General features: G+C 47.0%; 1 protein-coding gene across 6 annotated transcripts in view; it reads left to right on the top strand.

Moving 5' to 3' along the window:
* The window catches only part of col6a3 (collagen, type VI, alpha 3), a 50,356-nt gene that overhangs the window by 6,645 nt on the left and 19,089 nt on the right, over nucleotides 1-24,622 (top strand). For 4 of the 6 annotated variants that reach the window (XM_047337438.1, XM_047337437.1, XM_047337436.1 and 1 more), the window contains exons 9-36: nucleotides 144-737; nucleotides 982-1,581; nucleotides 1,871-2,464; nucleotides 2,709-3,308; nucleotides 3,598-4,191; nucleotides 4,436-5,035; nucleotides 5,325-5,918; nucleotides 6,163-6,762; nucleotides 7,052-7,645; nucleotides 7,890-8,489; nucleotides 8,779-9,372; nucleotides 9,618-10,217; nucleotides 10,507-11,100; nucleotides 11,346-11,945; nucleotides 12,235-12,828; nucleotides 13,073-13,672; nucleotides 13,962-14,555; nucleotides 14,800-15,399; nucleotides 15,689-16,282; nucleotides 16,527-17,126; nucleotides 17,416-18,009; nucleotides 18,254-18,853; nucleotides 19,143-19,736; nucleotides 19,981-20,580; nucleotides 20,869-21,462; nucleotides 21,707-22,306; nucleotides 22,596-23,189; nucleotides 23,434-24,033. In XM_047337438.1, the coding sequence (XP_047193394.1) occupies nucleotides 144-737; nucleotides 982-1,581; nucleotides 1,871-2,464; nucleotides 2,709-3,308; nucleotides 3,598-4,191; nucleotides 4,436-5,035; nucleotides 5,325-5,918; nucleotides 6,163-6,762; nucleotides 7,052-7,645; nucleotides 7,890-8,489; nucleotides 8,779-9,372; nucleotides 9,618-10,217; nucleotides 10,507-11,100; nucleotides 11,346-11,945; nucleotides 12,235-12,828; nucleotides 13,073-13,672; nucleotides 13,962-14,555; nucleotides 14,800-15,399; nucleotides 15,689-16,282; nucleotides 16,527-17,126; nucleotides 17,416-18,009; nucleotides 18,254-18,853; nucleotides 19,143-19,736; nucleotides 19,981-20,580; nucleotides 20,869-21,462; nucleotides 21,707-22,306; nucleotides 22,596-23,189; nucleotides 23,434-24,033 (16,716 nt within the window). The remainder of the gene's footprint in view (nucleotides 1-143; nucleotides 738-981; nucleotides 1,582-1,870; nucleotides 2,465-2,708; nucleotides 3,309-3,597; nucleotides 4,192-4,435; nucleotides 5,036-5,324; nucleotides 5,919-6,162; nucleotides 6,763-7,051; nucleotides 7,646-7,889; nucleotides 8,490-8,778; nucleotides 9,373-9,617; nucleotides 10,218-10,506; nucleotides 11,101-11,345; nucleotides 11,946-12,234; nucleotides 12,829-13,072; nucleotides 13,673-13,961; nucleotides 14,556-14,799; nucleotides 15,400-15,688; nucleotides 16,283-16,526; nucleotides 17,127-17,415; nucleotides 18,010-18,253; nucleotides 18,854-19,142; nucleotides 19,737-19,980; nucleotides 20,581-20,868; nucleotides 21,463-21,706; nucleotides 22,307-22,595; nucleotides 23,190-23,433; nucleotides 24,034-24,622) is intronic. The other 2 variants (XM_047337440.1, XM_047337439.1) reach the window with 2 other exon arrangements.

The following is a 24,622-nucleotide window of genomic DNA, read 5'->3' as shown; positions in this document are numbered from 1 at the left end:
ATTGAAGTAGCCAGTGCTAGGTGCTTAAAGGATGTGGGGGGTTTAATTCATAAAAATAACAGGGTAGTCTGCCACTTTTTGATGATCTTCATTAACTGACATATTGCAAAGGTTTTTATGTTTTGCCTTTTTATCATTCTCAGTTGACAGCGCCAAAAAGGATATTGTATTCCTTCTGGATGGTTCTGATGGCACAAGGAATGGCTTCCCTGCCATGCGTAATTTTGTTGAGAGAGTGGTGGAGAAACTGAACGTGGGAGAAAACAAAGACCGTGTCTCTGTGGTCCAGTACAGCAGAGATGCAGAGGTCCATTTCTATCTGAAAACATACACCACAAGAGAGGAAATTGTGGATTCGGTCAGGGGGCTGAGACACAGAGGAGGCAGACCCCTCAACACCGGGGCAGCCCTCCAGTATGTCAGGGACAACGTCTTTACAAACTCCTCCGGGAGTAGGCGACTGCAAGGCGTTCCACAGATGTTGATCCTGCTAAATGGTGGAAGGTCATTTGACAATGTAGATACACCAGCCTCTGCTCTCAAACAGCAGGGCATCTTTGTGATTGGCATTGGAACAAGGAGCTCTGACATTAAAGAGATGCAGAAGATATCATATGACCCTAGTCTCGCTCTAGCAGTGTCTGAGTTCACTGACCTCCCCAGTATCCAAGAACAGCTCTCCTCTGTAATGAGCACAGTGGTAGTGAGGGCCACGCCCGTGACACCAACAGTAACTGGTAAGAATTTCACCCATTTTTTACATTCCAAGATCGTGGTAGGAGGCAAACTGAACCGTGCTAAAGTGCTTTTCACTAAGTCAATGTCAGCCAGTGCCAATTTGATTAAAAATACAAACAAACAGTCGTGCCAGCTTTGGTAGAGTAAGTTGTACACGTTTAGGTCAGCTTTGATAGTCAGACTTTCACAGGGGAAACTTTTGACACCTGAACCTAAACATGTCTCAAATCTTATGCTCCGTAGTGGAGAAACTGCCACGGGGAAGAGATGTTGTGTTCTTGTTGGACGGATCCGATGGTACTAGAGCTGGATTCCCAGCTATGCAAGACTTTGTCCAAAGAGTAGTAGAGACACTCAGTGTGGATGACAACAAAGACCGCGTCTCAGTGGTTCAGTACAGCAGAGATCCAACTGTCCAGTTCTACCTGAACACGTACACCACAAAAGGCGAGATCCTTGACACCCTCAGAGATTTGAGACACAAAGGCGGAAGACCCCTCAACACTGGAGCAGCTCTCCAGTACCTGAGGGATAATGTCTTTACGGTCTCCGCCGGAAGCAGGCGCCCAGAAGGAGTTCAACAGGTGCTTATATTGCTAAGTGGTGGAAGGTCTTTTGACAGCGTTGATGCACCGGCTTCTGCTCTGAAAAAGCTGGGCGTCCTGACCTTTGCAATTGGAACCAGGAGCTCTGATAGCAGAGAACTGCAGAACATAGCCCACGATCCAAGTTACGCTCTGTCTGTGTCTGAATTCACCGACCTTCCCAGTGTCCAACAGCAGCTTCAGGACTCCGTGGAGGCTGCTGTTATTGATGTCACCCCAGAGTCACCAACTGTACTTGGTATGTTACCTAGCACAGCCTCCTTACCTGCAGGGCTACCTGACTTGTTTCACCAACACTGAGGGAAATACATTATGTGTGATAGTGGGTTAGTTTCCAGGTGTGCATTTGAATTGAGGTGGTGGTGTGCTTCCCTGTTAACTAAAATTGAAGTAGCCAGTGCTAGGTGCTTAAAGGATGTGGGGGGTTTAATTCATAAAAATAACAGGGTAGTCTGCCACTTTTTGATGATCTTCATTAACTGACATATTGCAAAGGTTTTTATGTTTTGCCTTTTTATCATTCTCAGTTGACAGCGCCAAAAAGGATATTGTATTCCTTCTGGATGGTTCTGATGGCACAAGGAATGGCTTCCCTGCCATGCGTAATTTTGTTGAGAGAGTGGTGGAGAAACTGAACGTGGGAGAAAACAAAGACCGTGTCTCTGTGGTCCAGTACAGCAGAGATGCAGAGGTCCATTTCTATCTGAAAACATACACCACAAGAGAGGAAATTGTGGATTCGGTCAGGGGGCTGAGACACAGAGGAGGCAGACCCCTCAACACCGGGGCAGCCCTCCAGTATGTCAGGGACAACGTCTTTACAAACTCCTCCGGGAGTAGGCGACTGCAAGGTGTTCCACAGATGTTGATCCTGCTAAATGGTGGAAGGTCATTTGACAATGTAGATACACCAGCCTCTGCTCTCAAACAGCAGGGCATCTTTGTGATTGGCATTGGAACAAGGAGCTCTGACATTAAAGAGATGCAGAAGATATCATATGACCCTAGTCTCGCTCTAGCAGTGTCTGAGTTCACTGACCTCCCCAGTATCCAAGAACAGCTCTCCTCTGTAATGAGCACAGTGGTAGTGAGGGCCACGCCCGTGACACCAACAGTAACTGGTAAGAACTTGACCCAGTTTTTACATTCCAAGATCGTGGTAGGAGGCAAACTGAACCGTGCTAAAGTGCTTTTCACTAAGTCAATGTCAGCCAGTGCCAATTTGATTAAAAATACAAACAAACAGTCGTGCCAGCTTTGGTAGAGTAAGTTGTACACGTTTAGGTCAGCTTTGATAGTCAGACTTTCACAGGGGAAACTTTTGACACCTGAACCTAAACATGTCTCAAATCTTATGTTCCGTAGTGGAGAAACTGCCTACGGGAAGAGATGTTGTGTTCTTGTTGGACGGATCCGATGGTACTAGAGCTGGATTCCCAGCTATGCGAGACTTTGTCCAAAGAGTAGTAGAGACACTCAGTGTGGATGACAACAAAGACCGCGTCTCAGTGGTTCAGTACAGCAGAGATCCAACTGTCCAGTTCTACCTGAACACGTACACCACAAAAGGCGAGATCCTTGACACCCTCAGAGATTTGAGACACAAAGGCGGAAGACCCCTCAACACTGGAGCAGCTCTCCAGTACCTGAGGGATAATGTCTTTACGGTCTCCGCCGGAAGCAGGCGCCCAGAAGGAGTTCAACAGGTGCTTATATTGCTAAGTGGTGGAAGGTCTTTTGACAGCGTTGATGCACCGGCTTCTGCTCTGAAAAAGCTGGGCGTCCTGACCTTTGCAATTGGAACCAGGAGCTCTGATAGCAGAGAACTGCAGAACATAGCCCACGATCCAAGTTACGCTCTGTCTGTGTCTGAATTCACCGACCTTCCCAGTGTCCAACAGCAGCTTCAGGACTCCGTGGAGGCTGCTGTTATTGATGTCACCCCAGAGTCACCAACTGTACTTGGTATGTTAACTAGCACAGCCTCCTTACCTGCAGGGCTACCTGACTTGTTTCACCAACACTGAGGGAAATACATTATGTGTGATAGTGGGTTAGTTTCCAGGTGTGCATTTGAAGAGAGGTGGTGGTGTGCTTCCCTGTTAACTAAAATTGAAGTAGCCAGTGCTAGGTGCTTAAAGGATGTGGGGGGTTTAATTCATAAAAATAACAGGGTAGTCTGCCACTTTTTGATGATTTTCATTAACTGACATATTGCAAAGGTTTTTATGTTTTGCCTTTTTATCATTCTCAGTTGACAGCGCCAAAAAGGATATTGTATTCCTTCTGGATGGTTCTGATGGCACAAGGAATGGCTTCCCTGCCATGCGTAATTTTGTTGAGAGAGTGGTGGAGAAACTGAACGTGGGAGAAAACAAAGACCGTGTCTCTGTGGTCCAGTACAGCAGAGATGCAGAGGTCCATTTCTATCTGAAAACATACACCACAAGAGAGGAAATTGTGGATTCGGTCAGGGGGCTGAGACACAGAGGAGGCAGACCCCTCAACACCGGGGCAGCCCTCCAGTATGTCAGGGACAACGTCTTTACAAACTCCTCCGGGAGTAGGCGACTGCAAGGTGTTCCACAGATGTTGATCCTGCTAAATGGTGGAAGGTCATTTGACAATGTAGATACACCAGCCTCTGCTCTCAAACAGCAGGGCATCTTTGTGATTGGCATTGGAACAAGGAGCTCTGACATTAAAGAGATGCAGAAGATATCATATGACCCTAGTCTCGCTCTAGCAGTGTCTGAGTTCACTGACCTCCCCAGTATCCAAGAACAGCTCTCCTCTGTAATGAGCACAGTGGTAGTGAGGGCCACGCCCGTGACACCAACAGTAACTGGTAAGAATTTGACCCATTTTTTACATTCCAAGATCGTGGTAGGAGGCAAACTGAACCGTGCTAAAGTGCTTTTCACTAAGTCAATGTCAGCCAGTGCCAATTTGATTAAAAATACAAACAAACAGTCGTGCCAGCTTTGGTAGAGTAAGTTGTACACGTTTAGGTCAGCTTTGATAGTCAGACTTTCACAGGGGAAACTTTTGACACCTGAACCTAAACATGTCTCAAATCTTATGTTCCGTAGTGGAGAAACTGCCACGGGGAAGAGATGTTGTGTTCTTGTTGGACGGATCCGATGGTACTAGAGCTGGATTCCCAGCTATGCGAGACTTTGTCCAAAGAGTAGTAGAGACACTCAGTGTGGATGACAACAAAGACCGCGTCTCAGTGGTTCAGTACAGCAGAGATCCAACTGTCCAGTTCTACCTGAACACGTACACCACAAAAGGCGAGATCCTTGACACCCTCAGAGATTTGAGACACAAAGGCGGAAGACCCCTCAACACTGGAGCAGCTCTCCAGTACCTGAGGGATAATGTCTTTACGGTCTCCGCCGGAAGCAGGCGCCCAGAAGGAGTTCAACAGGTGCTTATATTGCTAAGTGGTGGAAGGTCTTTTGACAGCGTTGATGCACCGGCTTCTGCTCTGAAAAAGCTGGGCGTCCTGACCTTTGCAATTGGAACCAGGAGCTCTGATAGCAGAGAACTGCAGAACATAGCCCACGATCCAAGTTACGCTCTGTCTGTGTCTGAATTCACCGACCTTCCCAGTGTCCAACAGCAGCTTCAGGACTCCGTGGAGGCTGCTGTTATTGATGTCACCCCAGAGTCACCAACTGTACTTGGTATGTTACCTAGCACAGCCTCCTTACCTGCAGGGCTACCTGACTTGTTTCACCAACACTGAGGGAAATACATTATGTGTGATAGTGGGTTAGTTTCCAGGTGTGCATTTGAATTGAGGTGGTGGTGTGCTTCCCTGTTAACTAAAATTGAAGTAGCCAGTGCTAGGTGCTTAAAGGATGTGGGGGGTTTAATTCATAAAAATAACAGGGTAGTCTGCCACTTTTTGATGATCTTCATTAACTGACATATTGCAAAGGTTTTTATGTTTTGCCTTTTTATCATTCTCAGTTGACAGCGCCAAAAAGGATATTGTATTCCTTCTGGATGGTTCTGATGGCACAAGGAATGGCTTCCCTGCCATGCGTAATTTTGTTGAGAGAGTGGTGGAGAAACTGAACGTGGGAGAAAACAAAGACCGTGTCTCTGTGGTCCAGTACAGCAGAGATGCAGAGGTCCATTTCTATCTGAAAACATACACCACAAGAGAGGAAATTGTGGATTCGGTCAGGGGGCTGAGACACAGAGGAGGCAGACCCCTCAACACCGGGGCAGCCCTCCAGTATGTCAGGGACAACGTCTTTACAAACTCCTCCGGGAGTAGGCGACTGCAAGGTGTTCCACAGATGTTGATCCTGCTAAATGGTGGAAGGTCATTTGACAATGTAGATACACCAGCCTCTGCTCTCAAACAGCAGGGCATCTTTGTGATTGGCATTGGAACAAGGAGCTCTGACATTAAAGAGATGCAGAAGATATCATATGACCCTAATCTCGCTCTAGCAGTGTCTGAGTTCACTGACCTCCCCAGTATCCAAGAACAGCTCTCCTCTGTAATGAGCACAGTGGTAGTGAGGGCCACGCCCGTGACACCAACAGTAACTGGTAAGAACTTGACCCATTTTTTACATTCCAAGATCGTGGTAGGAGGCAAACTGAACCGTGCTAAAGTGCTTTTCACTAAGTCAATGTCAGCCAGTGCCAATTTGATTAAAAATACAAACAAACAGTCGTGCCAGCTTTGGTAGAGTAAGTTGTACACGTTTAGGTCAGCTTTGATAGTCAGACTTTCACAGGGGAAACTTTTGACACCTGGACCTAAACATGTCTCAAATCTTATGTTCCGTAGTGGAGAAACTGCCACGGGGAAGAGATGTTGTGTTCTTGTTGGACGGATCCGATGGTACTAGAGCTGGATTCCCAGCTATGCGAGACTTTGTCCAAAGAGTAGTAGAGACACTCAGTGTGGATGACAACAAAGACCGCGTCTCAGTGGTTCAGTACAGCAGAGATCCAACTGTCCAGTTCTACCTGAACACGTACACCACAAAAGGCGAGATCCTTGACACCCTCAGAGATTTGAGACACAAAGGCGGAAGACCCCTCAACACTGGAGCAGCTCTCCAGTACCTGAGGGATAATGTCTTTACGGTCTCCGCCGGAAGCAGGCGCCCAGAAGGAGTTCAACAGGTGCTTATATTGCTAAGTGGTGGAAGGTCTTTTGACAGCGTTGATGCACCGGCTTCTGCTCTGAAAAAGCTGGGCGTCCTGACCTTTGCAATTGGAACCAGGAGCTCTGATAGCAGAGAACTGCAGAACATAGCCCACGATCCAAGTTACGCTCTGTCTGTGTCTGAATTCACCGACCTTCCCAGTGTCCAACAGCAGCTTCAGGACTCCGTGGAGGCTGCTGTTATTGATGTCACCCCAGAGTCACCAACTGTACTTGGTATGTTACCTAGCACAGCCTCCTTACCTGCAGGGCTACCTGACTTGTTTCACCAACACTGAGGGAAATACATTATGTGTGATAGTGGGTTAGTTTCCAGGTGTGCATTTGAAGAGAGGTGGTGGTGTGCTTCCCTGTTAACTAAAATTGAAGTAGCCAGTGCTAGGTGCTTAAAGGATGTGGGGGGTTTAATTCATAAAAATAACAGGGTAGTCTGCCACTTTTTGATGATCTTCATTAACTGACATATTGCAAAGGTTTTTATGTTTTGCCTTTTTATCATTCTCAGTTGACAGCGCCAAAAAGGATATTGTATTCCTTCTGGATGGTTCTGATGGCACAAGGAATGGCTTCCCTGCCATGCGTAATTTTGTTGAGAGAGTGGTGGAGAAACTGAACGTGGGAGAAAACAAAGACCGTGTCTCTGTGGTCCAGTACAGCAGAGATGCAGAGGTCCATTTCTATCTGAAAACATACACCACAAGAGAGGAAATTGTGGATTCGGTCAGGGGGCTGAGACACAGAGGAGGCAGACCCCTCAACACCGGGGCAGCCCTCCAGTATGTCAGGGACAACGTCTTTACAAACTCCTCCGGGAGTAGGCGACTGCAAGGTGTTCCACAGATGTTGATCCTGCTAAATGGTGGAAGGTCATTTGACAATGTAGATACACCAGCCTCTGCTCTCAAACAGCAGGGCATCTTTGTGATTGGCATTGGAACAAGGAGCTCTGACATTAAAGAGATGCAGAAGATATCATATGACCCTAGTCTCGCTCTAGCAGTGTCTGAGTTCACTGACCTCCCCAGTATCCAAGAACAGCTCTCCTCTGTAATGAGCACAGTGGTAGTGAGGGCCACGCCCGTGACACCAACAGTAACTGGTAAGAACTTGACCCATTTTTTACATTCCAAGATCATGGTAGGAGGCAAACTGAACCGTGCTAAAGTGCTTTTCACTAAGTCAATGTCAGCCAGTGCCAATTTGATTAAAAATACAAACAAACAGTCGTGCCAGCTTTGGTAGAGTAAGTTGTACACGTTTAGGTCAGCTTTGATAGTCAGACTTTCACAGGGGAAACTTTTGACACCTGGACCTAAACATGTCTCAAATCTTATGTTCCGTAGTGGAGAAACTGCCACGGGGAAGAGATGTTGTGTTCTTGTTGGACGGATCCGATGGTACTAGAGCTGGATTCCCAGCTATGCGAGACTTTGTCCAAAGAGTAGTAGAGACACTCAGTGTGGATGACAACAAAGACCGCGTCTCAGTGGTTCAGTACAGCAGAGATCCAACTGTCCAGTTCTACCTGAACACGTACACCACAAAAGGCGAGATCCTTGACACCCTCAGAGATTTGAGACACAAAGGCGGAAGACCCCTCAACACTGGAGCAGCTCTCCAGTACCTGAGGGATAATGTCTTTACGGTCTCCGCCGGAAGCAGGCGCCCAGAAGGAGTTCAACAGGTGCTTATATTGCTAAGTGGTGGAAGGTCTTTTGACAGCGTTGATGCACCGGCTTCTGCTCTGAAAAAGCTGGGCGTCCTGACCTTTGCAATTGGAACCAGGAGCTCTGATAGCAGAGAACTGCAGAACATAGCCCACGATCCAAGTTACGCTCTGTCTGTGTCTGAATTCACCGACCTTCCCAGTGTCCAACAGCAGCTTCAGGACTCCGTGGAGGCTGCTGTTATTGCTGTCACCCCAGAGTCACCAACTGTACTTGGTATGTTACCTAGCACAGCCTCCTTACCTGCAGGGCTACCTGACTTGTTTCACCAACACTGAGGGAAATACATTATGTGTGATAGTGGGTTAGTTTCCAGGTGTGCATTTGAAGAGAGGTGGTGGTGTGCTTCCCTGCTAACTAAAATTGAAGTAGCCAGTGCTAGGTGCTTAAAGGATGTGGGGGGTTTAATTCATAAAAATAACAGGGTAGTCTGCCACTTTTTGATGATCTTCATTAACTGACATATTGCAAAGGTTTTTATATTTTGCCTTTTTATCATTCTCAGTTGACACGGCCAAAAAGGATATTGTATTCCTTCTGGATGGTTCTGATGGCACAAGGAATGGCTTCCCTGCCATGCGTAATTTTGTTGAGAGAGTGGTGGAGAAACTGAACGTGGGAGAAAACAAAGACCGTGTCTCTGTGGTCCAGTACAGCAGAGATGCAGAGGTCCATTTCTATCTGAAAACATACACCACAAGAGAGGAAATTGTGGATTCGGTCAGGGGGCTGAGACACAGAGGAGGCAGACCCCTCAACACCGGGGCAGCCCTCCAGTATGTCAGGGACAACGTCTTTACAAACTCCTCCGGGAGTAGGCGACTGCAAGGTGTTCCACAGATGTTGATCCTGCTAAATGGTGGAAGGTCATTTGACAATGTAGATACACCAGCCTCTGCTCTCAAACAGCAGGGCATCTTTGTGATTGGCATTGGAACAAGGAGCTCTGACATTAAAGAGATGCAGAAGATATCATATGACCCTAGTCTCGCTCTAGCAGTGTCTGAGTTCACTGACCTCCCCAGTATCCAAGAACAGCTCTCCTCTGTAATGAGCACAGTGGTAGTGAGGGCCACGCCCGTGACACCAACAGTAACTGGTAAGAACTTGACCCAGTTTTTTACATTCCAAGATCGTGGTAGGAGGCAAACTGAACCGTGCTAAAGTGCTTTTCACTAAGTCAATGTCAGCCAGTGCCAATTTGATTAAAAATACAAACAAACAGTCGTGCCAGCTTTGGTAGAGTAAGTTGTACACGTTTAGGTCAGCTTTGATAGTCAGACTTTCACAGGGGAAACTTTTGACACCTGAACCTAAACATGTCTCAAATCTTATGTTCCGTAGTGGAGAAACTGCCACGGGGAAGAGATGTTGTGTTCTTGTTGGACGGATCCGATGGTACTAGAGCTGGATTCCCAGCTATGCGAGACTTTGTCCAAAGAGTAGTAGAGACACTCAGTGTGGATGACAACAAAGACCGCGTCTCAGTGGTTCAGTACAGCAGAGATCCAACTGTCCAGTTCTACCTGAACACGTACACCACAAAAGGCGAGATCCTTGACACCCTCAGAGATTTGAGACACAAAGGCGGAAGACCCCTCAACACTGGAGCAGCTCTCCAGTACCTGAGGGATAATGTCTTTACGGTCTCCGCCGGAAGCAGGCGCCCAGAAGGAGTTCAACAGGTGCTTATATTGCTAAGTGGTGGAAGGTCTTTTGACAGCGTTGATGCACCGGCTTCTGCTCTGAAAAAGCTGGGCGTCCTGACCTTTGCAATTGGAACCAGGAGCTCTGATAGCAGAGAACTGCAGAACATAGCCCACGATCCAAGTTACGCTCTGTCTGTGTCTGAATTCACCGACCTTCCCAGTGTCCAACAGCAGCTTCAGGACTCCGTGGAGGCTGCTGTTATTGATGTCACCCCAGAGTCACCAACTGTACTTGGTATGTTACCTAGCACAGCCTCCTTACCTGCAGGGCTACCTGACTTGTTTCACCAACACTGAGGGAAATACATTATGTGTGATAGTGGGTTAGTTTCCAGTTGTGCATTTGAAGAGAGGTGGTGGTGTGCTTCCCTGTTAACTAAAATTGAAGTAGCCAGTGCTAGGTGCTTAAAGGATGTGGGGGGTTTAATTCATAAAAATAACAGGGTAGTCTGCCACTTTTTGATGATTTTCATTAACTGACATATTGCAAAGGTTTTTATGTTTTGCCTTTTTATCATTCTCAGTTGACAGCGCCAAAAAGGATATTGTATTCCTTCTGGATGGTTCTGATGGCACAAGGAATGGCTTCCCTGCCATGCGTAATTTTGTTGAGAGAGTGGTGGAGAAACTGAACGTGGGAGAAAACAAAGACCGTGTCTCTGTGGTCCAGTACAGCAGAGATGCAGAGGTCCATTTCTATCTGAAAACATACACCACAAGAGAGGAAATTGTGGATTCGGTCAGGGGGCTGAGACACAGAGGAGGCAGACCCCTCAACACCGGGGCAGCCCTCCAGTATGTCAGGGACAACGTCTTTACAAACTCCTCCGGGAGTAGGCGACTGCAAGGTGTTCCACAGATGTTGATCCTGCTAAATGGTGGAAGGTCATTTGACAATGTAGATACACCAGCCTCTGCTCTCAAACAGCAGGGCATCTTTGTGATTGGCATTGGAACAAGGAGCTCTGACATTAAAGAGATGCAGAAGATATCATATGACCCTAGTCTCGCTCTAGCAGTGTCTGAGTTCACTGACCTCCCCAGTATCCAAGAACAGCTCTCCTCTGTAATGAGCACAGTGGTAGTGAGGGCCACGCCCGTGACACCAACAGTAACTGGTAAGAACTTGACCCAGTTTTTTACATTCCAAGATCGTGGTAGGAGGCAAACTGAACCGTGCTAAAGTGCTTTTCACTAAGTCAATGTCAGCCAGTGCCAATTTGATTAAAAATACAAACAAACAGTCGTGCCAGCTTTGGTAGAGTAAGTTGTACACGTTTAGGTCAGCTTTGATAGTCAGACTTTCACAGGGGAAACTTTTGACACCTGAACCTAAACATGTCTCAAATCTTATGTTCCGTAGTGGAGAAACTGCCACGGGGAAGAGATGTTGTGTTCTTGTTGGACGGATCCGATGGTACTAGAGCTGGATTCCCAGCTATGCGAGACTTTGTCCAAAGAGTAGTAGAGACACTCAGTGTGGATGACAACAAAGACCGCGTCTCAGTGGTTCAGTACAGCAGAGATCCAAATGTCCAGTTCTACCTGAACACGTACACCACAAAAGGCGAGATCCTTGACACCCTCAGAGATTTGAGACACAAAGGCGGAAGACCCCTCAACACTGGAGCAGCTCTCCAGTACCTGAGGGATAATGTCTTTACGGTCTCCGCCGGAAGCAGGCGCCCAGAAGGAGTTCAACAGGTGCTTATATTGCTAAGTGGTGGAAGGTCTTTTGACAGCGTTGATGCACCGGCTTCTGCTCTGAAAAAGCTGGGCGTCCTGACCTTTGCAATTGGAACCAGGAGCTCTGATAGCAGAGAACTGCAGAACATAGCCCACGATCCAAGTTACGCTCTGTCTGTGTCTGAATTCACCGACCTTCCCAGTGTCCAACAGCAGCTTCAGGACTCCGTGGAGGCTGCTGTTATTGATGTCACCCCAGAGTCACCAACTGTACTTGGTATGTTACCTAGCACAGCCTCCTTACCTGCAGGGCTACCTGACTTGTTTCACCAACACTGAGGGAAATACATTATGTGTGATAGTGGGTTAGTTTCCAGGTGTGCATTTGAATTGAGGTGGTGGTGTGCTTCCCTGTTAACTAAAATTGAAGTAGCCAGTGCTAGGTGCTTAAAGGATGTGGGGGGTTTAATTCATAAAAATAACAGGGTAGTCTGCCACTTTTTGATGATCTTCATTAACTGACATATTGCAAAGGTTTTTATGTTTTGCCTTTTTATCATTCTCAGTTGACAGCGCCAAAAAGGATATTGTATTCCTTCTGGATGGTTCTGATGGCACAAGGAATGGCTTCCCTGCCATGCGTAATTTTGTTGAGAGAGTGGTGGAGAAACTGAACGTGGGAGAAAACAAAGACCGTGTCTCTGTGGTCCAGTACAGCAGAGATGCAGAGGTCCATTTCTATCTGAAAACATACACCACAAGAGAGGAAATTGTGGATTCGGTCAGGGGGCTGAGACACAGAGGAGGCAGACCCCTCAACACCGGGGCAGCCCTCCAGTATGTCAGGGACAACGTCTTTACAAACTCCTCCGGGAGTAGGCGACTGCAAGGTGTTCCACAGATGTTGATCCTGCTAAATGGTGGAAGGTCATTTGACAATGTAGATACACCAGCCTCTGCTCTCAAACAGCAGGGCATCTTTGTGATTGGCATTGGAACAAGGAGCTCTGACATTAAAGAGATGCAGAAGATATCATATGACCCTAGTCTCGCTCTAGCAGTGTCTGAGTTCACTGACCTCCCCAGTATCCAAGAACAGCTCTCCTCTGTAATGAGCACAGTGGTAGTGAGGGCCACGCCCGTGACACCAACAGTAACTGGTAAGAACTTGACCCATTTTTTACATTCCAAGATCGTGGTAGGAGGCAAACTGAACCGTGCTAAAGTGCTTTTCACTAAGTCAATGTCAGCCAGTGCCAATTTGATTAAAAATACAAACAAACAGTCGTGCCAGCTTTGGTAGAGTAAGTTGTACACGTTTAGGTCAGCTTTGATAGTCAGACTTTCACAGGGGAAACTTTTGACACCTGGACCTAAACATGTCTCAAATCTTATGTTCCGTAGTGGAGAAACTGCCACGGGGAAGAGATGTTGTGTTCTTGTTGGACGGATCCGATGGTACTAGAGCTGGATTCCCAGCTATGCGAGACTTTGTCCAAAGAGTAGTAGAGACACTCAGTGTGGATGACAACAAAGACCGCGTCTCAGTGGTTCAGTACAGCAGAGATCCAACTGTCCAGTTCTACCTGAACACGTACACCACAAAAGGCGAGATCCTTGACACCCTCAGAGATTTGAGACACAAAGGCGGAAGACCCCTCAACACTGGAGCAGCTCTCCAGTACCTGAGGGATAATGTCTTTACGGTCTCCGCCGGAAGCAGGCGCCCAGAAGGAGTTCAACAGGTGCTTATATTGCTAAGTGGTGGAAGGTCTTTTGACAGCGTTGATGCACCGGCTTCTGCTCTGAAAAAGCTGGGCGTCCTGACCTTTGCAATTGGAACCAGGAGCTCTGATAGCAGAGAACTGCAGAACATAGCCCACGATCCAAGTTACGCTCTGTCTGTGTCTGAATTCACCGACCTTCCCAGTGTCCAACAGCAGCTTCAGGACTCCGTGGAGGCTGCTGTTATTGATGTCACCCCAGAGTCACCAACTGTACTTGGTATGTTACCTAGCACAGCCTCCTTACCTGCAGGGCTACCTGACTTGTTTCACCAACACTGAGGGAAATACATTATGTGTGATAGTGGGTTAGTTTCCAGGTGTGCATTTGAAGAGAGGTGGTGGTGTGCTTCCCTGTTAACTAAAATTGAAGTAGCCAGTGCTAGGTGCTTAAAGGATGTGGGGGGTTTAATTCATAAAAATAACAGGGTAGTCTGCCACTTTTTGATGATCTTCATTAACTGACATATTGCAAAGGTTTTTATGTTTTGCCTTTTTATCATTCTCAGTTGACAGCGCCAAAAAGGATATTGTATTCCTTCTGGATGGTTCTGATGGCACAAGGAATGGCTTCCCTGCCATGCGTAATTTTGTTGAGAGAGTGGTGGAGAAACTGAACGTGGGAGAAAACAAAGACCGTGTCTCTGTGGTCCAGTACAGCAGAGATGCAGAGGTCCATTTCTATCTGAAAACATACACCACAAGAGAGGAAATTGTGGATTCGGTCAGGGGGCTGAGACACAGAGGAGGCAGACCCCTCAACACCGGGGCAGCCCTCCAGTATGTCAGGGACAACGTCTTTACAAACTCCTCCGGGAGTAGGCGACTGCAAGGTGTTCCACAGATGTTGATCCTGCTAAATGGTGGAAGGTCATTTGACAATGTAGATACACCAGCCTCTGCTCTCAAACAGCAGGGCATCTTTGTGATTGGCATTGGAACAAGGAGCTCTGACATTAAAGAGATGCAGAAGATATCATATGACCCTAGTCTCGCTCTAGCAGTGTCTGAGTTCACTGACCTCCCCAGTATCCAAGAACAGCTCTCCTCTGTAATGAGCACAGTGGTAGTGAGGGCCACGCCCGTGACACCAACAGTAACTGGTAAGAACTTGACCCATTTTTTACATTACAAGATCATGGTAGGAGGCAAACTGAACCGTGCTAAAGTGCTTTTCACTAAGTCAATGTCAGCCAGTGCCAATTTGATTAAAAATACAAACAAACAGTCGTGCCAGCTTTGGTAGAGTAAGTTGTACACGTTTAGGTCAGCTTTGATAGTCAGACTTTCACAGGGGAAACTTTTGACACCTGGACCTAAACATGTCTCAAATCTTATGTTCCGTAGTGGAGAAACTGCCTACGGGAAGAGATGTTGTGTTCTTGTTGGACGGATCCGATGGTACTAGAGCTGGATTCCCAGCTATGCGAGACTTTGTCCAAAGAGTAGTAGAGACACTCAGTGTGGATGACAACAAAGACCGCGTCTCAGTGGTTCAGTACAGCAGAGATCCAACTGTCCAGTTCTACCTGAACACGTACACCACAAAAGGCAAGATCCTTGACACCCTCAGAGATTTGAGACACAAAGGCGGAAGACCCCTCAACACTGGAGCAGCTCTCCAGTACCTGAGGGATAATGTCTTTACGGTCTCCGCCGGAAGCAGGCGCCCAGAAGGAGTTCAACAGGTGCTTATATTGCTAAGTGGTGGAAGGTCTTTTGACAGCGTTGATGCACCGGCTTCTGCTCTGAAAAAGCTGGGCGTCCTGACCTTTGCAATTGGAACCAGGAGCTCTGATAGCAGAGAACTGCAGAACATAGCCCACGATCCAAGTTACGCTCTGTCTGTGTCTGAATTCACCGACCTTCCCAGTGTCCAACAGCAGCTTCAGGACTCCGTGGAGGCTGCTGTTATTGCTGTCACCCCAGAGTCACCAACTGTACTTGGTATGTTACCTAGCACAGCCTCCTTACCTGCAGGGCTACCTGACTTGTTTCACCAACACTGAGGGAAATACATTATGTGTGATAGTGGGTTAGTTTCCAGGTGTGCATTTGAAGAGAGGTGGTGGTGTGCTTCCCTGCTAACTAAAATTGAAGTAGCCAGTGCTAGGTGCTTAAAGGATGTGGGGGGTTTAATTCATAAAAATAACAGGGTAGTCTGCCACTTTTTGATGATCTTCATTAACTGACATATTGCAAAGGTTTTTATATTTTGCCTTTTTATCATTCTCAGTTGACACGGCCAAAAAGGATATTGTATTCCTTCTGGATGGTTCTGATGGCACAAGGAATGGCTTCCCTGCCATGCGTAATTTTGTTGAGAGAGTGGTGGAGAAACTAAACGTGGGAGAAAACAAAGACCGTGTCTCTGTGGTCCAGTACAGCAGAGATGCAGAGGTCCATTTCTATCTGAAAACATACACCACAAGAGAGGAAATTGTGGATTCGGTCAGGGGGCTGAGACACAGAGGAGGCAGACCCCTCAACACCGGGGCAGCCCTCCAGTATGTCAGGGACAACGTCTTTACAAACTCCTCCGGGAGTAGGCGACTGCAAGGTGTTCCACAGATGTTGATCCTGCTAAATGGTGGAAGGTCATTTGACAATGTAGATACACCAGCCTCTGCTCTCAAACAGCAGGGCATCTTTGTGATTGGCATTGGAACAAGGAGCTCTGACATTAAAGAGATGCAGAAGATATCATATGACCCTAGTCTCGCTCTAGCAGTGTCTGAGTTCACTGACCTCCCCAGTATCCAAGAACAGCTCTCCTCTGTAATGAGCACAGTGGTAGTGAGGGCCACGCCCGTGACACCAACAGTAACTGGTAAGAACTTGACCCATTTTTTACATTACAAGATCATGGTAGGAGGCAAACTGAACCGTGCTAAAGTGCTTTTCACTAAGTCAATGTCAGCCAGTGCCAATTTGATTAAAAATACAAACAAACAGTCGTGCCAGCTTTGGTAGAGCAAGTTGTACACGTTTAGGTCAGCTTTGATAGTCAGACTTTCACAGGGGAAACTTTTGACACCTGAACCTAAACATGTCTCAAATCTTATGTTCCGTAGTGGAGAAACTGCCACGGGGAAGAGATGTTGTGTTCTTGTTGGACGGATCCGATGGTACTAGAGCTGGATTCCCAGCTATGCGAGACTTTGTCCAAAGAGTAGTAGAGACACTCAGTGTGGATGACAACAAAGACCGCGTCTCAGTGGTTCAGTACAGCAGAGATCCAACTGTCCAGTTCTACCTGAACACGTACACCACAAAAGGCGAGATCCTTGACACCCTCAGAGATTTGAGACACAAAGGCGGAAGACCCCTCAACACTGGAGCAGCTCTCCAGTACCTGAGGGATAATGTCTTTACGGTCTCCGCCGGAAGCAGGCGCCCAGAAGGAGTTCAACAGGTGCTTATATTGCTAAGTGGTGGAAGGTCTTTTGACAGCGTTGATGCACCGGCTTCTGCTCTGAAAAAGCTGGGCGTCCTGACCTTTGCAATTGGAACCAGGAGCTCTGATAGCAGAGAACTGCAGAACATAGCCCACGATCCAAGTTACGCTCTGTCTGTGTCTGAATTCACCGACCTTCCCAGTGTCCAACAGCAGCTTCAGGACTCCGTGGAGGCTGCTGTTATTGCTGTCACCCCAGAGTCACCAACTGTACTTGGTATGTTACCTAGCACAGCCTCCTTACCTGCAGGGCTACCTGACTTGTTTCACCAACACTGAGGGAAATACATTATGTGTGATAGTGGGTTAGTTTCCAGGTGTGCATTTGAAGAGAGGTGGTGGTGTGCTTCCCTGCTAACTAAAATTGAAGTAGCCAGTGCTAGGTGCTTAAAGGATGTGGGGGGTTTAATTCATAAAAATAACAGGGTAGTCTGCCACTTTTTGATGATCTTCATTAACTGACATATTGCAAAGGTTTTTATATTTTGCCTTTTTATCATTCTCAGTTGACACGGCCAAAAAGGATATTGTATTCCTTCTGGATGGTTCTGATGGCACAAGGAATGGCTTCCCTGCCATGCGTAATTTTGTTGAGAGAGTGGTGGAGAAACTAAACGTGGGAGAAAACAAAGACCGTGTCTCTGTGGTCCAGTACAGCAGAGATGCAGAGGTCCATTTCTATCTGAAAACATACACCACAAGAGAGGAAATTGTGGATTCGGTCAGGGGGCTGAGACACAGAGGAGGCAGACCCCTCAACACCGGGGCAGCCCTCCAGTATGTCAGGGACAACGTCTTTACAAACTCCTCCGGGAGTAGGCGACTGCAAGGTGTTCCACAGATGTTGATCCTGCTAAATGGTGGAAGGTCATTTGACAATGTAGATACACCAGCCTCTGCTCTCAAACAGCAGGGCATCTTTGTGATTGGCATTGGAACAAGGAGCTCTGACATTAAAGAGATGCAGAAGATATCATATGACCCTAGTCTCGCTCTAGCAGTGTCTGAGTTCACTGACCTCCCCAGTATCCAAGAACAGCTCTCCTCTGTAATGAGCACAGTGGTAGTGAGGGCCACGCCCGTGACACCAACAGTAACTGGTAAGAACTTGACCCATTTTTTACATTACAAGATCATGGTAGGAGGCAAACTGAACCGTGCTAAAGTGCTTTTCACTAAGTCAATGTCAGCCAGTGCCAATTTGATTAAAAATACAAACAAACAGTCGTGCCAGCTTTGGTAGAGCAAGTTGTACACGTTTAGGTCAGCTTTGATAGTCAGACTTTCACAGGGGAAACTTTTGACACCTGAACCTAAACATGTCTCAAATCTTATGTTCCGTAGTGGAGAAACTGCCACGGGGAAGAGATGTTGTGTTCTTGTTGGACGGATCCGATGGTACTAGAGCTGGATTCCCAGCTATGCGAGACTTTGTCCAAAGAGTAGTAGAGACACTCAGTGTGGATGACAACAAAGACCGCGTCTCAGTGGTTCAGTACAGCAGAGATCCAACTGTCCAGTTCTACCTGAACACGTACACCACAAAAGGCGAGATCCTTGACACCCTCAGAGATTTGAGACACAAAGGCGGAAGACCCCTCAACACTGGAGCAGCTCTCCAGTACCTGAGGGATAATGTCTTTACGGTCTCCGCCGGAAGCAGGCGCCCAGAAGGAGTTCAACAGGTGCTTATATTGCTAAGTGGTGGAAGGTCTTTTGACAGCGTTGATGCACCGGCTTCTGCTCTGAAAAAGCTGGGCGTCCTGACCTTTGCAATTGGAACCAGGAGCTCTGATAGCAGAGAACTGCAGAACATAGCCCACGATCCAAGTTACGCTCTGTCTGTGTCTGAATTCACCGACCTTCCCAGTGTCCAACAGCAGCTTCAGGACTCCGTGGAGGCTGCTGTTATTGCTGTCACCCCAGAGTCACCAACTGTACTTGGTATGTTACCTAGCACAGCCTCCTTACCTGCAGGGCTACCTGACTTGTTTCACCAACACTGAGGGAAATACATTATGTGTGATAGTGGGTTAGTTTCCAGGTGTGCATTTGAAGAGAGGTGGTGGTGTGCTTCCCTGCTAACTAAAATTGAAGTAGCCAGTGCTAGGTGCTTAAAGGATGTGGGGGGTTTAATTCATAAAAATAACAGGGTAGTCTGCCACTTTTTGATGATCTTCATTAACTGACATATTGCAAAAGTTTTTATATTTTGCCTTTTTATCATTCTCAGTTGACACGGCCAAAAAGGATATTGTATTCCTTCTGGATGGTTCCGATGGCACAAGGAATGGCTTCCCTGCCATGCGTAATTTTGTTGAGAGAGTGGTGGAGAAACTAAACGTGGGAGAAAACAAAGACCGTGTCTCTGTGGTCCAGTACAGCAGAGATGCAGAGGTCCATTTCTATCTGAAAACATACACCACAAGAGAGGAAATTGTGGATTCGGTCAGGGGGCTGAGACACAGAGGAGGCAGACCCCTCAACACCGGGGCAGCCCTCCAGTATGTCAGGGACAACGTCTTTACAAACTCCTCCGGGAGTAGGCGACTGCAAGGTGTTCCACAGATGTTGATCCTGCTAAATGGTGGAAGGTCATTTGACAATGTAGATACACCAGCCTCTGCTCTCAAACAGCAGGGCATCTTTGTGATTGGCATTGGAACAAGGAGCTCTGACATTAAAGAGATGCAGAAGATATCATATGACCCTAGTCTCGCTCTAGCAGTGTCTGAGTTCACTGACCTCCCCAGTATCCAAGAACAGCTCTCCTCTGTAATGAGCACAGTGGTAGTGAGGGCCACGCCCGTGACCCCAACAGTAACTGGTAAGAACTTGACCCATTTTTTACATTCCAAGATCATGGTAGGAGGCAAACTGAACCGTGCTAAAGTGCTTTTCACTAAGTCAATGTCAGCCAGTGCCAATTTGATTAAAAATACAAACAAACAGTCGTGCCAGCTTTGGTAGAGTAAGTTGTACACGTTTAGGTTAGCTTTGATTGTCAGACTTTCACAGGGGAAACTTTTGACACCTGAACCTAAACATGTCTCAAATCTTATGTTCCGTAGTGGAGAAACTGCCACGGGGAAGAGATGTTGTGTTCTTGTTGGACGGATCCGATGGTACTAGAGCTGGATTCCCAGCTATGCGAGACTTTGTCCAAAGAGTAGTAGAGACACTCAGTGTGGATGACAACAAAGACCGCGTCTCAGTGGTTCAGTACAGCAGAGATCCAACTGTCCAGTTCTACCTGAACACGTACACCACAAAAGGCGAGATCCTTGACACCCTCAGAGATTTGAGACACAAAGGCGGAAGACCCCTCAACACTGGAGCAGCTCTCCAGTACCTGAGGGATAATGTCTTTACGGTCTCCGCCGGAAGCAGGCGCCCAGAAGGAGTTCCACAGGTGCTTATATTGCTAAGTGGTGGAAGGTCTTTTGACAGCGTTGATGCACCGACTTCTTCTCTGAAAAAGCTGGGCGTCCTGACCTTTGCAATTGGAACCAGGAGCTCTGATAGCAGAGAACTGCAGAACATAGCCCACGATCCAAGTTACGCTCTATCTGTGTCTGAATTCATCGACCTTCCCAGTGTCCAACAGCAGCTTCAGGACTCCGTGGAGGCTGCTGTTATTGATGTCACCCCAGAGTCACCAACTGTACTTGGTATGTTACCTAGAACAGCCTCCTTACCTGCAGGGATACCTGACTTGTTTCACCAACACTGAGGGAAATACATTATGTGTGATAGTGGGTTAGTTTCCAGGTGTGCATTTGAAGAGAGGTGGTGGTGTGCTTCCCTGCTAACTAAAATTGAAGTAGCCAGTGCTAGGTGCTTAAAGGATGTGGGGGTTTAATTCATAAAAATAACAGGGTAGTCTGCCACTTTTTGATGATCATCATTAACTGACATATTGCAAAGGTTTTTATATTTTGCCTTTTTATCATTCTCAGTTGACACGGCCAAAAAGGATATTGTATTCCTTCTGGATGGTTCTGATGGCACAAGGAATGGCTTCCCTGCCATGCGTAATTTTGTTGAGAGAGTGGTGGAGAAACTAAACGTGGGAGAAAACAAAGACCGTGTCTCTGTGGTCCAGTACAGCAGAGATGCAGAGGTCCATTTCTATCTGAAAACATACACCACAAGAGAGGAAATTGTGGATTCGGTCAGGGGGCTGAGACACAGAGGAGGCAGACCCCTCAACACCGGGGCAGCCCTCCAGTATGTCAGGGACAACGTCTTTACAAACTCCTCCGGGAGTAGGCGACTGCAAGGTGTTCCACAGATGTTGATCCTGCTAAATGGTGGAAGGTCATTTGACAATGTAGATACACCAGCCTCTGCTCTCAAACAGCAGGGCATCTTTGTGATTGGCATTGGAACAAGGAGCTCTGACATTAAAGAGATGCAGAAGATATCATATGACCCTAGTCTCGCTCTAGCAGTGTCTGAGTTCACTGACCTCCCCAGTATCCAAGAACAGCTCTCCTCTGTAATGAGCACAGTGGTAGTGAGGGCCACGCCCGTGACCCCAACAGTAACTGGTAAGAACTTGACCCATTTTTTACATTCCAAGATCATGGTAGGAGGCAAACTGAACCGTGCTAAAGTGCTTTTCACTAAGTCAATGTCAGCCAGTGCCAATTTGATTAAAAATACAAACAAACAGTCGTGCCAGCTTTGGTAGAGTAAGTTGTACACGTTTAGGTTAGCTTTGATTGTCAGACTTTCACAGGGGAAACTTTTGACACCTGAACCTAAACATGTCTCAAATCTTATGTTCCGTAGTGGAGAAACTGCCACGGGGAAGAGATGTTGTGTTCTTGTTGGACGGATCCGATGGTACTAGAGCTGGATTCCCAGCTATGCGAGACTTTGTCCAAAGAGTAGTAGAGACACTCAGTGTGGATGACAACAAAGACCGCGTCTCAGTGGTTCAGTACAGCAGAGATCCAACTGTCCAGTTCTACCTGAACACGTACACCACAAAAGGCGAGATCCTTGACACCCTCAGAGATTTGAGACACAAAGGCGGAAGACCCCTCAACACTGGAGCAGCTCTCCAGTACCTGAGGGATAATGTCTTTACGGTCTCCGCCGGAAGCAGGCGCCCAGAAGGAGTTCCACAGGTGCTTATATTGCTAAGTGGTGGAAGGTCTTTTGACAGCGTTGATGCACCGGCTTCTGCTCTGAAAAAGCTGGGCGTCCTGACCTTTGCAATTGGAACCAGGAGCTCTGATAGCAGAGAACTGCAGAACATAGCCCACGATCCAAGTTACGCTCTGTCTGTGTCTGAATTCACCGACCTTCCCAGTGTCCAACAGCAGCTTCAGGACTCCGTGGAGGCTGCTGTTATTGATGTCACCCCAGAGTCACCAACTGTACTTGGTATGTTACCTAGCACAGCCTCTCTACCTGCAGGGCTACCCGACTTGTTTCACCAACACTGAGGGAAATACATTATGTGTGATAGTGGGTTAGTTTCCAGGTGTGCATTTGAAGAGAGGTGGTGGTGTGCTTCCCTGCTAACTAAAATTGAAGTAGCCAGTGCTAGGTGCTTAAAGGATGTGGGGGGTTTAATTCATAAAAATAACAGGGTAGTCTGCCACTTTTTGATGATCTTCATTAACTGACATATTGCAAAGGTTTTTATGTTTTGCCTTTTTATCATTCTCAGTTGACAGAGCCAAAAAGGATATTGTATTCCTTCTGGATGGTTCTGATGGCACAAGGAATGGCTTCCCTGCCATGCGTAATTTTGTTGAGAGAGTGGTGGAGAAACTGAACGTGGGAGAAAACAAAGACCGTGTCTCTGTGGTCCAGTACAGCAGAGATGCAGAGGTCCATTTCTATCTGAAAACATACACCACAAGAGAGGAAATTGTGGATTCGGTCAGGGGGCTGAGACACAGAGGAGGCAGACCCCTCAACACCGGGGCAGCCCTCCAGTATGTCAGGGACAACGTCTTTACAAACTCCTCCGGGAGTAGGCGCCTGCAAGGTGTTCCACAGATGTTGATCCTGCTAAATGGTGGAAGGTCATTTGACAATGTAGATACACCAGCCTCTGCTCTCAAACAGCAGGGCATCTTTGTGATTGGCATTGGAACAAGGAACTCTGACATTAAAGAGATGCAGAAGATATCATATGACCCTAGTCTCGCTCTAGCAGTGTCTGAGTTCACTGACCTCCCCAGTATCCAAGAACAGCTCTCCTCTGTAATGAGCACAGTGGTAGTGAGGGCCACGCCCGTGACACCAACAGTAACTGGTAAGAACTTGACCCATTTTTTACATTCCAAGATCATGGTAGGAGGCAAACTGAACCGTGCTAAAGTGCTTTTCACTAAGTCAATGTCAGCCAGTGCCAATTTGATTAAAAATACAAACAAACAGTCGTGCCAGCTTTGGTAGAGTAAGTTGTACACGTTTAGGTTAGCTTTGATTGTCAGACTTTCACAGGGGAAACTTTTGACACCTGAACCTAAACATGTCTCAAATCTTATGTTCCGTAGTGGAGAAACTGCCTACGGGAAGAGATGTTGTGTTCTTGTTGGACGGATCCGATGGTACTAGAGCTGGATTCCCAGCTATGCGAGACTTTGTCCAAAGAGTAGTAGAGACACTCAGTGTGGATGACAACAAAGACCGCGTCTCAGTGGTTCAGTACAGCAGAGATCCAACTGTCCAGTTCTACCTGAACACGTACACCACAAAAGGCGAGATCCTTGACACCCTCAGAGATTTGAGACACAAAGGCGGAAGACCCCTCAACACTGGAGCAGCTCTCCAGTACCTGAGGGATAATGTCTTTACGGTCTCCGCCGGAAGCAGGCGCCCAGAAGGAGTTCCACAGATGCTTATATTGCTAAGTGGTGGAAGGTCTTTTGACAGCGTTGATGCACCGGCTTCTGCTCTGAAAAAGCTGGGCGTCCTGACCTTTGCAATTGGAACCAGGAGCTCTGATAGCAGAGAACTGCAGAACATAGCCCACGATCCAAGTTACGCTCTGTCTGTGTCTGAATTCACCGACCTTCCCAGTGTCCAACAGCAGCTTCAGGCCTCCGTGGAGGCTGCTGTTATTGATGTCACCCTAGAGTCACCTACTTTACTTGGTATGTTAACAAATGCCAGCTTTCACTTGCCTTCATGGCTACCTGACTCCTTTTTCTCCATCTTGCAGAGAATTCATTTGTTTAACATTATAAGATAAATAAATCATATTGAGTGCAGCATTTGTGCTTGCAGTATATTTAGTGCAAAATGCATTTTGCTCTTGCATCTTGCATCAGGAAATGGTACCAGCTAAATTAGTTCCTTCTTTCTTTTTGACCTATTGTTATAAATGTTCATTTCTTTATGTTTCTCTACATACCTTGAAAGTGTGCAGCCAACAATTCTCAGTGATGCATGGTACCTTATCAAGAGCAGTCAGCAACAAAATAACCTTCCTCAGCTTTAACCTCAAAAGAGTCAAGTCAAATATTACTTGGATGTGCGAAAAATCACGGTTGATGGTTACTTATTGCCAGAGCTAATGACATTATTTCCATTTTTTGACACCCCTTTCAATTTTTTCTACCTTGAAAGGACATTATGACATTTACAGATTTATTTTCCACTTCTTCCAGACCCTTTTTCATGTATCAATACTGCATTTATTGAACCCTACTCTTTGAAGTGAATGATTTTGTTTAATGTTTC

Source organism: Scophthalmus maximus, chromosome 14 (assembly GCF_022379125.1).
Source record: "Scophthalmus maximus strain ysfricsl-2021 chromosome 14, ASM2237912v1, whole genome shotgun sequence".
NCBI classification, from domain to species: Eukaryota; Metazoa; Chordata; class Actinopteri; order Pleuronectiformes; family Scophthalmidae; genus Scophthalmus; species Scophthalmus maximus.
The sequence above is the reverse complement of the archived record's forward strand: the minus strand, read 5'-3'. Positions and strand labels throughout refer to the sequence as shown.